We start from the raw sequence: 14956 nt of genomic DNA, 5'->3' as shown, positions 1-14956 counted from the left end.
TTTCTTCCCCTCCTTCGTGTTCTCGTCAGGTTGAACCCAGCCTCATCTACGTAAATGAACTCATGCTGGATCTCCTCTCCATCCATTCGTAAAACTCTCTGAAAAACAGTGTCAGGCAAAATTGTGTAGTTCAGTGTAGATCTAGTATACATATTACAGTACAGTAAAAGATTATGAGACAGTATGCAAGATCACACTGCTAAAGTGAATACATACCTCTGCATAATCATGCCGCAGTCGTTTCACCCTTTAGGAATTGCGCTCGAAAGGCACTCGATAAATTTGCTTCATTTGAATATGTTATTTTTTTAGGATGCGTGCCAGTGTTGATGTTGAGACCTGATGGATATCGTTGAAAATGGCGTGGTTATTGACAATGTTAGCTTGGAGCTGCTTGAGTGTTATAGCATTGTTGGCCAAAACCATGTTTACTATCTCCCTCTCTTGCTGTTCTGTGAACATAGGAGGCCTTCCCCCTTGTCGTCCCTGACCCTCAATCCTATGTAGAAAAAAAAACAGTATACAATAGTACAGTAATTTCACAGGAAAAGGTAACAGAAGTGCTGATAGTGCATAGAATATAGTACCATAAGCAGTTACTGAAACCGTGCAGATGTTTTTGATATGATGATATTTTTACAATACCTATTTTCCAGTCGAAATGTTCTCATCACACTTGCCACTGTATATCGGCTTAGATTTGGCTGTACTCGCAGTCCAGCCTCCCTCAGCGTCAGGCCGTGGTTGACAATGTGGTCAACCAGTGTTGCGCGGATCTCATTTGTCAGATTCGGTCCTCTTTGAGCACCTTCTTGTCTTCCTCTTCCTCTTCCTCTTCCTCTTCCTCCCCTTCCTCCTCCTCCTCCTCCTCCTCCTCGTTCTCCTCCTCGTCCTCCTCGTCCTCCTCGTTCTCCTCGTCCTCCTCGTCCTCCTCGTTCTCCTCGTTCTCCTCGTCCTCCTCCTCGTTCTCCTCGTCGTCCTCCTCCTCCTCCTCCTCCTCGTCTTACTCTTTCTCTGACTCTTTCCATTGTGCTTGAAGACCGATGAACTCACCTGCTGCTTTTTATAGTGCTTATACACCTGATTGGTGTGTCTACAATTAAGCAAACGAGTGTTTGCACACCTGATGACTGTGTTGAACCAATTGGTTGGACGGTGTGGTAATTTGACAGTCAGTGCTTTGGTATTGCAAGGACGTGACTTCATGATAGATTTTTGTGTGTAATGTATGTTAAGTGTGTTTAGTGTTTTGCAAATCACTGTGTGTAGAGTTTTGCAACAAGTGTAAGGTTGACAATGTGCTTATAGTTGTGCAAATATGGGCTGATGTTTTGCTTCTTGAGTGTAAGGTTTTGCTAATAGTGTACTACTTTTAATTTTAGTGTGTAAGCAATCCAAAAAAACTGTAATTACCTCGATGAAACTATAATGGTTTCTGGCATCCCTGGCTGATCTGGGCTGTCTCATTGTTGTGATTAATCCATGTTTAAGCACATCTATGCCAGCCCACTGGTGAGGCACAGGGAGTTTCAGGAATACCATATCAATCAATTTTATTTTATATAGCCCTTCGTACATCAGCTAATATCTCGAAGTGCTGTACAGAAACCCAGCCTAAAACCCCAAACAGCTAGTAATGCAGGTGTAGAAGCACGGTGGCTAGGAAAAACTCCCTAGAAAGGCCAAAACCTAGGAAGAAACCTAGAGAGGAACCAGGCTATGAGGGGTGGCCAGTCCTCTTCTGGCTGTGCCGGGTGGAGATTATAACAGAACCATGCCAAGATGTTCAAAAATGTTCATAAGTGACAAGCATGGTCAAATAATAATCAGGAATAAATCTCAGTTGGCTTTTCATAGCCGATCATTAAGAGTTGAAAACAGCAGGTCTGGGACAGGTAGGGGTTCCATAACCGCAGGCAGAACAGTTGAAACTGGAATAGCAGCAAGGCCAGGCGGACTGGGGACAGCAAGGTGTCAGCATGCCCGGTAGTCCTGACGTATGGTCCTAGGGCTCAGGTTCTCAGAGAGAAAGAGAGAACGAGAGAATTAGAGAGAGCATACTTAAATTCACACAGGACACTGGATAAGACAGGAGAAGTACTCCAGGTATAACCAACTAACCCCAGCCCCCCGACACATAAACTACTGCAGCATAAATACTGGAGGCTGAGACAGGAGCGGTCCGGAGACACTGTGGCCCCATCCGAAGAAACCCCGGACAGGGCCAAACAGGAAGGATATAACCCCACCCACTCTGCCAAAGCACAGCCCCCGCACCACTAGAGGGATATCCTCAACCACCAACTTACAATCCTGAGACAAGGCCGAGTATAGCCCACAGAGGTCTCCACCACAGCACAAACCAAGGGGGGCGCCAACCCAGACAGGAAGATCACGTCAGTAACTCAACCCACTCAAGTGACGCACCCCTCCTAGGGACGGCATGAAAGAGCACCAGCAAGCCAGTGACTCAGCCCCTGTAACAGGGTTAGAGGCAGAGAACCCCAGTGGAGAGAGGGGAACCGGCCTGGCAGAGACAGCAAGGGCTGTTCGTTGCTCCAGAGCCTTTCCGTTCACCTTCACACTCCTGGGCCAGACTACACTCAATCATATGACCTACTGAAGAGATAAGTCTTCAGTAAAGACTTAAAGGTTGAGACCGAGTCTGCGTCTCTCACATGGGTAGGCAGACTGTTCCATAAAAATGGAGATCTATAGGAGAAAGCCCTGCCTCCCGCTGTTTGCTTAGAAATTCTAGGGACAATTAGGAGGCCTGCGTCTTGTGACCGTAGCGTACGTATTGGTATGTACGGCAGGACCAACTCGGAAAGATAGGTAGGAGCAAGCCCATGTAACGCTTTATAGGTTAACAGTAAAACCTTGAAATCAGCCCTTGCCTTAACAGGAAGCCAGTGTAGGGAAGCTAGCACTGGAGTAATATGATCAAATTTCTTGGTTCTAGTCAGGATTCTAGCAGCCGTATTTAGCACTAACTGAAGTTTATTTAGTGCTTTATCCGGGTAGCCGGAAAGTAGAGCATTGCAGTAGTCTAACCTAGAAGTAACAAATGCATGGATTAATTTTTCTGCATCATTTTTGGACAGAAAATTTCTGATTTTTGCAATGTTACGTAGATGGAAAAAAGCTGTCCTTGAAACAGTCTTGATATGTTCGTCAAAAGAGAGATCAGGGTCAAGAGTAACGCCGAGGTCCTTCACAGTTTTATTTGAGACGACTTTACAACCATCAAGATGAATTGTCAGATTTAACAGAAGATCTCTTTGTTTCTTGGGACCTAGAACAAGCATCTCTGTTTTGTCCGAGTTTAAAAGTAGAAAGTTTTCAGCCATCCACTTCCTTATGTCTGAAACACAGGCTTCTAGCGAGGGCAATTTTGAGGCTTCACCATGTTTCATTGAAATGTACAGCTGTGTGTCATCCGCATAGCAGTGAAAGTTAACATTATGTTTTCGAATAACATCCCCAAGAGGTAAAATATATAGTGAAAACAATAGTGGTCCTAAAACGGAACCTTGAGGAACACCGAAATGTACAGTTGATTTGTCGGAGGACAGACCATTCACAGAGACAAACTGATATCTTTCCGACAGGTAAGATCTAAACCAGGCCAGAACTTGTCCGTGTAGACCAATTTGGGTTTCCAGTCTCTCCAAAAGAATGTGGTGATCGATGGTGTCAAAGGCAGCACTAAGGTCTAGTAGCACGAGGACAGATGCAGAGCCTCGGTCTGACGCCATTAAAAGGTCATTTACCACCTTCACATATGTCCGATACAACACATGGTACCCACTGAACTGCATACACACACACACACACACACACATCACATATCATCAATAGGAAAGCCACAAATTAGGCTAATAACAGAGAATTGAGCATGTGTGTTGTTTGTGTTTGTCTTATCCAGAGGAGAAACTAACAGACAGGTTAGCGTGTGTTATCTTTCGGGTCATCAGGATCTGTGGGGGCTAACAAGAGGGAGCACTTTGTCAATACTAAAAGGTAATATCCCTTTCCTGAAGAGGGGCTATTAGCTTCTGTATCTGCAACTGCAACTGCATTAAGCACTCATGAAGTCAATAAAACACTCACCAAGTCAACCCAACCACCACAGAAAAACAATAATCAACCCTACCTACTGCAAAACCAAGTCTGAGCACAGAATACATTAGAACCAATGGGACAAAAAGTTGCATTTTGTATATCGAGAGGCAATCCTCTTTCTTTCTTTGAACAATATGCCACTGTGGAGGGCTGCCCTGGCATATATAACCCTCCCTGCCATCGAGGCAGTGAGTTGAGGGAGTGTCCTCTATACTCAATGGCAGCAGATCCTATAGATGGCTTCTCCTGAGAGACTGTGTAGGGTAGGTGCTAGGCAGTAATATACTGTAGGTCTGGATGGGCTGGTACATGATACACTCCCTTCCTCCCTCCCTCCCTCTCCCTGTGTTGCAGGTCCCTAGCCTTGGGGCAGCAGTACTCGTCTCTGGGCTCCCAACCCATCCTGTGTGGCTCTATCCCTGGCCTGGTGCCCAAGCAGCTGCGCTTCTGTCGCAACTACATCGAGATCATGCCCAGTGTGGCCGAGGGCGTGAAGCTGGGCATCCAAGAGTGCCAGCACCAGTTTAGGGGGCGCCGCTGGAACTGCACCACCATCAAGGACAACCTGGCCATCTTCGGGCCTGTGCTGGACAAAGGTAGGCCTCTTACTGTAACAGGACTGTTTGTTTAAAGAATACAAATATACTCCTTCCTCTATACTGCCAATGAGGTATTCGTATGAGGGATGTAACTGATATATCTTTGGGATATATGAATTACAGCCAAGTATCATATAAAACATACAAAAAACGAATTGCTGTACAACAACCATGAAATTCGACTCCTTAGTCAAATGTGAGATTATCTGACTTCAGCAGGGGATTGCAGGTTCTATGAGGAAACTACTTTTTCTCATAGCAGTGATAAAAACATTAAAGGACATATCAGTGAGAAAATGGGAAACAAGGTGTGTAAACAAATGTGAGGTAAACTGACATCAGGATAGAATAACCGGTTGCTCTGCTGCTGAGCACTGCCTGTTCCCTGTGCTCCTACTGACAAATGATATACACCTTTCCTTACTGCAGTGAGAAATGAGCGCCGGTACCAGCACTGACAGATTATTCAATGTCCATCCATCTCTCTACCTTCAACATCACATTTGTCTTTTGAGTCTGTGTGTCTTCTTCTGGGCTTCCCAACCTTGTTGATGTTGTCAGACATGAAAGAAGGTTAGTTAGTGTTGTAAATCTCTCAAGATTAGCTCACACAATTACAGTTGATACACAGTTGTTACAGTTAATACATTGGAGATCATCTACCAGGCTTTTTACACTGAATACTAATCATCAACGGTCTTAAAACTGACTGGGTGCTTTAAACAATCTGATACAAAAACACAGAACGCACTAAGAAACAGAACACGGGGTGCTCGGAGTAGGCATTTAAATCCCTAATGATAAAGATGGGTCTTTGTGTTGCGGAGTGAGGCTGCTGATTGGATATTAATTAGTCTGTGTGTCAGAGGGGAAGGGATCTGGGGAGGAATGGGGCAGTGTGAACCTCCCTCGGTCTCCTAAAAATAAATAAAAAAAGGGAGCGGGGAGGCCAAATGAGATTACATGCAATAGAAAGGGTCTGGGGGGCTCAGCTCAACCCCTACTGTGCCTGAAGACCAGTGCGCGCCTCACACAGCCCGGATCCCACGGACGCCCCATTCACACGCCCTTTTGACTCTGTCATGAAAACAGGCTGAAAGGGAATCTCCCAACCTAACCCAGGCATGTTGGGGTGAGGTGGAAGGAAGGCAGGGGGTGCTGGCGAAGGAGGGGGGCAGCCTGAGTCGGGAGTGACGGCATGGGGTTGGCGAGGGAGGAGGTCCCAGACCAGGGTGGCTATACCAGTCCACCACCACCTTACCCACTATGGTGTTTATGGGGGTGGTGGTGGCTACAGGCGGAAAATGGGGGGTTGAGGGTGCATAGTGGCGGTGGTGGTAATGGAGGATGGGGTTTCAGGGTGGTGGCGGAGAGAGGGTGTTGGAGGGGGGTTAGGGATTGCCAACTCTGGGCAGAGCGGTATGGAGGACTAAAAGTGCCACAATTAAATAAATAAATACACCATTAAATAATTACTTAAATGTGTCATTAATTAATTAAAATTAGAATTAAATACATAAATGTGTAATTAAATGTATCATTAATTAATTCAAATACCGATTCATTTTATGTAAAATACATATATAATTATTTCACTATTTACATTTACATTTCATGATCCTGCATTGCAGTGATTCATGAATTACTTAAAACTGTCAAACTGACCCATCAAAGTCAGTGGGCGGGGCTAACGCGAATCTAGTCTGATCCATTGCTTTGGTCTGAAGTAGAGTAGGCCAACCTGGATAGAGACAATGGAGGATCTCCGTGAACTTTCCAGGGAGTTGGTTAGAGACATTTTAAACTTAGCAGAGGATGTAGAAGCAGGACCTGCTGACATTATCCGGAATTGATTTGTCTTGGCTTGATGCAGAGGGTAACCAATCAGGCGTTAGGTTCCGCCTACCAACTTTTTGATGGGTCAGTTTGACAGTTTTAAGTAATTCAGGAAGCACTCCAACGCAGGACCATGAAATGTAAATGTAAATAGTGAAATTATTATATATGTATTTTACATAAAATGAATCGGTATTTGAATTAATTAATGACACATTTAATAACACATTTATGTATTTAATTCTAATTTTAATTAATTAATGACACATTTAAGTAATTATTTAATGGTGTATTTATTTATTTAATTGTGGCACTTTTAGTCCTCCATAGAGCGGGGCTGCAGGGGCGCGAGTCGCTGGGCCCTTTGTGTGGGTAATCTAGTGTGACACAAGGGAAACAAAGGCGGATTGATGGGCCCAGTAGGTAGCAGGAGCAGCGCAGCCTTGGCTGACAGCCAGAGTTCCAGGGGCCCACAGCTCACAGGCCCCCGTTGTGGAGAGCCCAGCAGGGCTTGCCAGGGCTAGCTGGGACTCCCGCTCGCCTCCCTACCAGAGGTGTGTGCGATCCAGGTTTTAGCACAAAAATGATGCTTTATAGCGGTTTACCTAGAATGAAGCACACTGGAAAACATTTTTGAGACAATTTCTTTAATCATGGTTTGGTGACCATATATTTACAAGATGTATTATCTGATTGGATATTGTGTGAGACATGTTGTCATGTAGATAACAGGGGTGATGTTTAGTGGTAGTCTAGTGACTGTATTACATTTCCACTTCCCAGGATTTCCCATCAGCCATATGACCGCTCACCCTATTATGAATTATGACTCTATTCAGCCATTCACATAAAGGTTTCACTCAAACAAAGGCTGTGTATTATAAATGCAAAAAACAACATCAACAGGATATCATCATGAAAGGTTGAGCGCTAATTAACTTTAAATGTCCCCTAGCAACCCAAACTACAACTTTTTCAAGTATGTTTCTCTCTGTTTAATGCAAATGAACACTACAAAGACTTGTAGATCGACTTACACTGTAGAATAACTAACTTCCCTGCAGGTGTTTAGTAGAGAACACTACTAACTGCAGTCCGTTTTAGAGGGGCTAGGCCTCCCTAGATACTTTAACAGTGGATCTATTGCAGAGTGGGGCCTCCCCATACCCTCCGTGTGTGTGTCCCTGCCTGTGTGTGTGCAGTGTGAGGTGGTGCAGCAGAGAAATGGGTAAGCCTTCAGCCCACAATAAGTGTGCTGCGATTGTGAAACAATGGTGTCTGGTTACATAATAAGTTGTTGCATTCAAAGGAGGCGTAACTCCATCTCTCAGCACAAACACGCAGCGGAGCAGAGCAGACGCACTGCTCAGTTTCTACCCAGAGGCCCTGTGGGTTCTGACAGGGGGAGGAGGAGCAGACGGGGGGGACGACATTCCTGAAACACTTTCCAATGCAAAACAGCACACCTCAGGGATGACAGAAGGTCACTGAGATCACACTGAGCATTAGGCCATACTGACACCAGCCACAATATGGTGATGCCACAGCTAGGGGACATGAAGCCATCTCTACGACGCTTTCCAAAATCTGTAGAACATGCCACTTCCCCAAAAAATTATTGATCACTGATTTATCGTTACCCAAAAAATTTGTCAATTCATCGCAATATGGATTTTTGTCCATTTCGCCTAGCTCTATGGTAGTGAATGATCAATATTGAGAAGATGTTGAGTTGATGAGAGTGAAGAGAATTTCACCCGGTGTTTTCTACACTGATCAGAGCCCAATGTTTTAAATCCTCTCAAGGACTTTTCTCTGAAAAAACATTCTTGCAGTACATTGTGTGTCAACCAAGTATTTATTGCTATGATGTATGAATACCTGCTTGAAGGTGAAAAGCTGTGTTAATATTTTTGTGCCCAAGGGTGTCATTTTCATTACCCCTGATGTATGGAAGTTGGCAGCAATGAAGATTACAGAAACTGTTTGGTTAAGAAGATGGTACTAAAGATTCATTGATTGAATTTACTCTTTCCTTCTTCTCTCTAGCGACCAGAGAGTCGGCGTTCGTCCACGCCATCGCCTCTGCGGGTGTGGCGTTTGCTGTGACGCGGTCCTGTGCTGAGGGCACGTCCACCATGTGTGGCTGTGACTCCCACCACAAGGGTCCACCAGGGGAGGGCTGGAAGTGGGGCGGCTGCAGCGAGGATGCTGAGTTTGGGGTGCTGGTGTCCAGAGAGTTTGCCGATGCCAGAGAGAACCGTCCCGACGCACGCTCTGCTATGAACCGACACAACAACGAAGCAGGACGCACGGTAAATATGCCTACACTGAGGATTTACTGTACAACTAGAATGGATATATTGGCTATACATACTATACAGTTAATTATACAACAGTTGGTAACACAAAGCCATGCATGTAATGTAAATACACATATGTAACACTGTTGACTACACAGCCAAGCAGGATGCAGTGTATAAACTTTAGTACACTTCACTACATAATGATACTGGACACACCCAGCCTCGGAGCCGAAGAAAGGTAAAAAGCACAGTAGTAAAAAGACAATGAACAAAGATCTACAGTGAGGGAAAAAAGTATTTGATCCCCTGCTGATTTTGTACGTTTGCCCACTGACAAAGACATGATCAGTCTATAATTTTAATGGTAGGATTATTTGAACAGTGAGAGACAGAATAACAACAACAAAAATCCAGAAAAACGCATGTCAAAAATGTTATAAATTAATTTGCATTTTAATGAGGGAAATAAGTATTTGACCCCTCTGCAAAACAAGACTTAGTACTTGGTGGCAAAACCCTTGTTGGCAATCACAGAGGTCAGACGTTTCTTGTAGTTGGCCACCAGGTTTGCACACATCTCAGGAGGGATTTTGTTCCACTCCTCTTTGCAGATCTTCAAGTCATTAAGGTTTCGAGGCTGACGTTTGGCAACTCGAACCTTCAGCTCCCTCCACAGATTTTCTATGGGATTAAGGTCTGGAGACTGGCTAGGCCACTCCAGGACCTTAATGTGCTTCTTCTTGAGCCACTCTTTTGTTGCCTTGGCCATTTGTTTTGGGTCATTGTCATGCTGGAATACCCATCCACTACCCATTTTCAATGCCCTGGCTGAGGGAAGGAGGTTCTCACCCAAGATTTGACAGTACATGGCCCCGTCCATCGTCCCTTTGATGCGGTGAAGTTGTCCTGTCCCCTTAGCAGAAAAACACCCCCAAAGCATAATGTTTCCACCTCCATGTTTGACGGTGGGGATGGTGTTCTTGGGGTCATAGGCAGCATTCCTCCTCCTCCAAACACGGCGAGTTGAGTTGATGCCAAAGAACTCGATTTTGGTCTCATCTGACCACAACACTTTCACCCAGTTCTCTGAATCATTCAGATGTTCATTGGCAAACTTCAGACGTCCCTGTATATGTGCTTTCTTGAGCAGGGGGACCTTGCGGGCGCTGCAGGATTTCAGTCCTTCACGGCGTAGTGTGTTACCAATTGTTTTCTTGGTGACTATGGTCCCAGCTGTCTTGAGATCATTGACAAGATCCTCCCGTGTAGTTCTGGGCTGATTCCTCACCGTTCTCATGATCATTGCAACTCCATGAGGTGAGATCTTGCATGGAGCCCCAGGCCGAGGGAGATTGACAGTTATTTTGTGTTTCTTCCATTTGCGAGTAATTGCAACAACTGTTGTCACCTTCTCACCAAGCTGCTTGGCGATGGTCTTGTAGCCCATTCCAGCCTTGTGTAGGTCTACAATCTTGTCCCTGACATCCTTGGAGAGCTCTTTGGTCTTGACCATGGTGGAGTGTTTGGAATGTGATTGATTGATTGCTTCTGTGGACAGGTGTCTTTTATACAGGTAACAAGCTGAGATTAGGAGCACTCCCTTTAAGAGTGTGCTCCTAATCTCAGCTCGTTACCTGTATAAAATACACCTTGGAGCCAGAAATCTTTCTGATTGAGAGGGGGTCAAATACTTATTTCCCTCATTAAAATGCAAATCAATTTATAACATTTTTGACAATGCGTTTTTCTGGATTTTTTTGTTGTTATGCTCTCTCACTGTTCAAATAAACCTACCATTAAAATTATAGACTGATAATTTCTTTGTCAGTGGGCAATCGTACAAAATCAGCAGGGGATCAAATACTTTTTTCCCTCACTGTACTTGTTTGGCAATAGGATGGAATTATCCACAGTAAACGTTACAGTACCAGATTACTAATTCTGTGACAGGAAGGATTTCGGTATTTGACTTAAATTCAGTGCACATTTCTGTGAGTTTCCGCCTGAAAAGTAGTACTTCATCTTGAATCACTGGGTAATTATCTGATGTAAAAAAGTCGCCCCTGCCTTTCATGCCTCACGTCCCATCCGAAATTCCCTGACAGACAAATAACCTGAGTTAGTTGAGAAGGGAATCACCCCGGACTTAAACCATCACTCGCTGCTGTCATTGCTCAGTGAAATATCTGGCGAGCTACTCCTCACCAGCACGCTGAGGGGCAATTGGAGAGACCACACGGCAACAAGGCAGCCTTTTGATCTGACTAGACAGGAGCAGGGAGACCACAGGAGCCGCAAAACGGCAGGTAGCCCTGTCAGAACCCCTCTCTCTCTCCCTCTATCCCTCTCTCTATCACCCTGATCCCAGTCGCCCCACCTGGCCCTCTCACGCTCCATTGTTTACCCCCAGGGCTGACAAGCCCAGGACATGATGTCAGAATTAAGAACCCCTCACCGCCCCCACTCCCCTCTCGCCCAAAGGTGCCACAAACACCTGCCTTCCGCCGCAGCTGGGGGAATTCTGCAGCTAAATATAGCCAGAGAATTCAAGCTAAACAAATCTAAACAAAGGCGAAGAGAGCCGGTGGCATTGCTCAGGTGAGCGCAGTGACTTCTGAGGGAATTAGCTGCTGTACACTGCAAAGGCCTGCCTCTGTTTCACAGCTGCCTGAACCACACCTGAAGACTCAGCCAAGTAGCATGTTGTTCTCAACCTACAAGTCGGTAGTCACTAGCCAGGTTATTGGTAAGAACAGTTCATCAAACGGACTGTCCGGTAGTAGACTAAACAATGCAGGCAATAGACAAAACACACATGCCCCTAGACTAAACAAACTGACACCCAGACTAAAAAAATCAACATCAGACAAAATTAGAATTAATATTGACAAGCTACCAATTGAAATCACATTTACACTGTGCTGAAAGAAAACAGGATTATTCTATCAGTTTCTGAGCTGTTCCCTCTTCCTCTTTTTCTCTCAGACCATCCTGGACCACATGCACCTGCGCTGTAAATGTCATGGCCTGTCTGGCAGCTGTGAGGTGAAAACGTGCTGGTGGGCACAGCCCGACTTCCGCATGCTGGGCGACTACCTGAAGGACAAGTATGACAGCGCCTCGGAGATGGTGGTGGAGAAGCACCGCGAGTCGCGCGGCTGGGTGGAGACGCTGCGCGCCAAGTATGCCTTCTTCAAACACCCCACGGAGCGTGACATGGTCTACTACGAGGGCTCACCCAACTTCTGCGAGCCCAACCAGGAGACGGGCTCATTCGGCACCCGCGACCGCGCCTGCAACGTGTCCTCGCACGGCATCGAGGGCTGCGACCTGCTCTGCTGCGGCAGGGGCCACAACACCCGGACTGAGAAGCGAAAGGAGAAGTGCCACTGTATCTTCCACTGGTGCTGCTACGTCAGCTGCCAGGAGTGCGTGCGCGTCTACGATGTGCACACGTGCAAGTGAGAGCCTGTGTGCTCGCTCGGACAGACGGACAGAATGATGGACCACATCGCCCATCGCAGACATACAAACACAAACACACACACTGCAGTCCTTGCATATATACAGACAGACAGACACACAGGCACCAATGAGGAATGGCACTTTGTACTGGAACTCTATTCTTCTGCACCCTTGTAATAAAAATCCCCAATATCCTTCTTCCAAGCCCTGCATCCTCCTCCTCCATTTGAGTAGAGAGTTCCACTAATGGACATATGGGAGGGCCCATTTCCATTGGAACAAGCTGTCAGTTTGACCTGTTCCCATTGCTGCACCATTGGGCCATGAACCCTTCTTTATTTATTACCCCCACACACGGCTGTGGTACCTAACATGTGAGATTACTGCAGTAACCGATGACTTTCCAGACCGTTGCTATCGAATGGACATCTTTTTAATTAACACCTGATTCCACCAGTCAATCACCTGGCTGGTCGACTATTGAGAACTAAACCAACTCCCCAACGTCACTCATCGGTCCAAACAGTACTAAACACACAGCGACAGCCCAGGAACCTACTACTTTAACTACTGAACCCACTGAGCGGCTGTTACTGGACCCTGCCCTCCTAAACTAAACTACTGAGCTGATGAAATCTCCTCTTTCCCCACCTCTGCACACTGTACTGATACTGAACTACAGCGGTCACCTAGCTGGGATGCCTGGAAGATATGCTAGAGCCTGATTTTATAGCCCCACATTTCTGAAATATTAGCAATGGGCCAGGACTGGAGGTGGTATACAGGAGGGGACATGTGCAGGAAACAAACGCACTCGTTTCCACTAACGAACATTTCTGCAAGTATGCACTATTCCGCTGAACAAGAACTGTCTAGAGGTGGTAAAATGTTGGCTATTGCTATTTATGAGAGCAAATGCATTCTTCTTGTCTTAACCAGTTTCGTTACATATAGTAATACAAATGAGATTGTTAATCTCATTCAGACCAGAGACATTTTGCTGTAATCCCCCTTGAGTATGAAACAGTAGTTTTACAGTATATGAGGAAGTTATAATGAATTATAAACTGGGTGGTTCGAGCCCTGAATGCTGATTGGCTGAAAGCCATGGTATGTCAGACCGTATACCACGGGTATGACAAAACATTTATTTTTACTGCAGTTTATAATAGCAATAAGGCACCTCTGGGGTTTGTGATATATGGCCAATATACCACGGCTAAGGGCTGTGTCCAGGCACTCAGCGTTGTGTCGGGCATTATTGCTTAAATGTCATATAGAACAAAACATTCACAACAAACAGGTAGAGTTCAGGTATAAGAGACTTCATTGGATTCATCCATCACCAGTTTATTTTGAACTTGCAATAGGCCTAATGCTAATGAATGATTCTACTCATAGCAGTCATACAACGACAATGAGATGACCATCTATCCAACACACTGACAATCCATTTCATTATGTTCCTCATAGTACTGTGAAATCCTTGTCTAAGCTAAACCCTTCTCTCACCAGTGAAATGTGATGACAAGTGGAGACCAGAGGGGAGAGAGCAGAAAGTATCCTAATAGGATTCAATAGGCCTCTTTCCTCATCACCTTCCCTGGATTGCCACTGATGTGAAATGTCATGACAATAGAAACAATATGGTGGAAACCTGTTCAGAGATTTGAAGTATCTGTGGGAAGCAAATTAAGGAGACGAGGGTAGGAGGGTTACTTAGCGTTTTGGGACACAGCCGATGTGAGTGAAGGTGAATTTGTGCTGCTTCCAGTGACGGGTGTAAGGGTTGGCTGGCTGGCTGGTTGGCTTCACAACGGTGGAACAACCTGTGAGAGGTTTCCACACAACATGTTCTGACAGTCCTACGTGCTTCCTATTCATTATATTTAACAACAAAAATACAACATACCCAGGTAGTGTACTCCTCTCTTTGTGACATAGTTTAGTATCTGCGTCACCCTCTAAAAAGCTCTCCCTATACGGGCCCTTTCTGTGTTCAGTTCCTTCCTTTCCTCACCGCTACATCCAAAGTTTTGTACAAAGGTTTTAAAGTTAATAATTCCTTTTTTATTTTATAATCTGAAAATGTTATGTTTTTATAAATATAATTTATTATACAATGTATATATCTGTATGACTGAACTAAGATTATATATTTGAAGAACAAATGACTGGCTCATGTTTTTGCTTCTTAGACAGAGGTACTTTTCTAATCATTGCAGTTTGTGAGCATCGATTCCTCTACGTTTCCTTACCAAATCATGTATATGGGCATTGTACATAACACTACTGAACCAATTTCTTAAATGGAAAGCTGTGATGGTGTTCCCAACTGTGATAGACAGTTATCCATCCTTACTAAATCGTACAATCCTTTCTATACTATAAATCAGAATGTCTCAATCTGCTCTAAAACACATCTGTGAAATGTCTAATTTGTTTCGGTCAAGCTAATTTCCCCATGATAATAGGTGAATGACAAGTAAATTACCACTGCATCTGCAGCGTCAATCAATAACACACATATTTATACACATATTCAGAAGAATACTGTATGACATTTTCATTAATACAATTACAACATGCCATAAAACATTTCTTACAGCATCCAAGACTTCATTA

At 44.9% G+C, this 14956-nt stretch overlaps 1 protein-coding gene across 1 annotated transcript in view; it reads left to right on the top strand.

Annotated features, from left to right (window-relative positions):
- The window catches only part of LOC121582184 (proto-oncogene Wnt-3-like), a 42292-nt gene extending 28841 nt beyond the window's left edge, over positions 1 to 13451 (top strand). Inside the window, exons 2-4 of the mRNA XM_041897821.2 lie at positions 4480 to 4721; positions 8610 to 8875; positions 11852 to 13451. Coding sequence (XP_041753755.1) covers positions 4480 to 4721; positions 8610 to 8875; positions 11852 to 12331 — 988 coding nt within the window. The 3' untranslated portion in view covers positions 12332 to 13451. The remainder of the gene's footprint in view (positions 1 to 4479; positions 4722 to 8609; positions 8876 to 11851) is intronic.
- Positions 13452 to 14956: the final 1505 nt, after the last annotated feature.

Source organism: Coregonus clupeaformis, chromosome 1, assembly GCF_020615455.1.
Source record: "Coregonus clupeaformis isolate EN_2021a chromosome 1, ASM2061545v1, whole genome shotgun sequence".
NCBI classification, from domain to species: Eukaryota; Metazoa; Chordata; class Actinopteri; order Salmoniformes; family Salmonidae; genus Coregonus; species Coregonus clupeaformis.
This window is presented reverse-complemented; position numbering and strand designations above follow the sequence as displayed.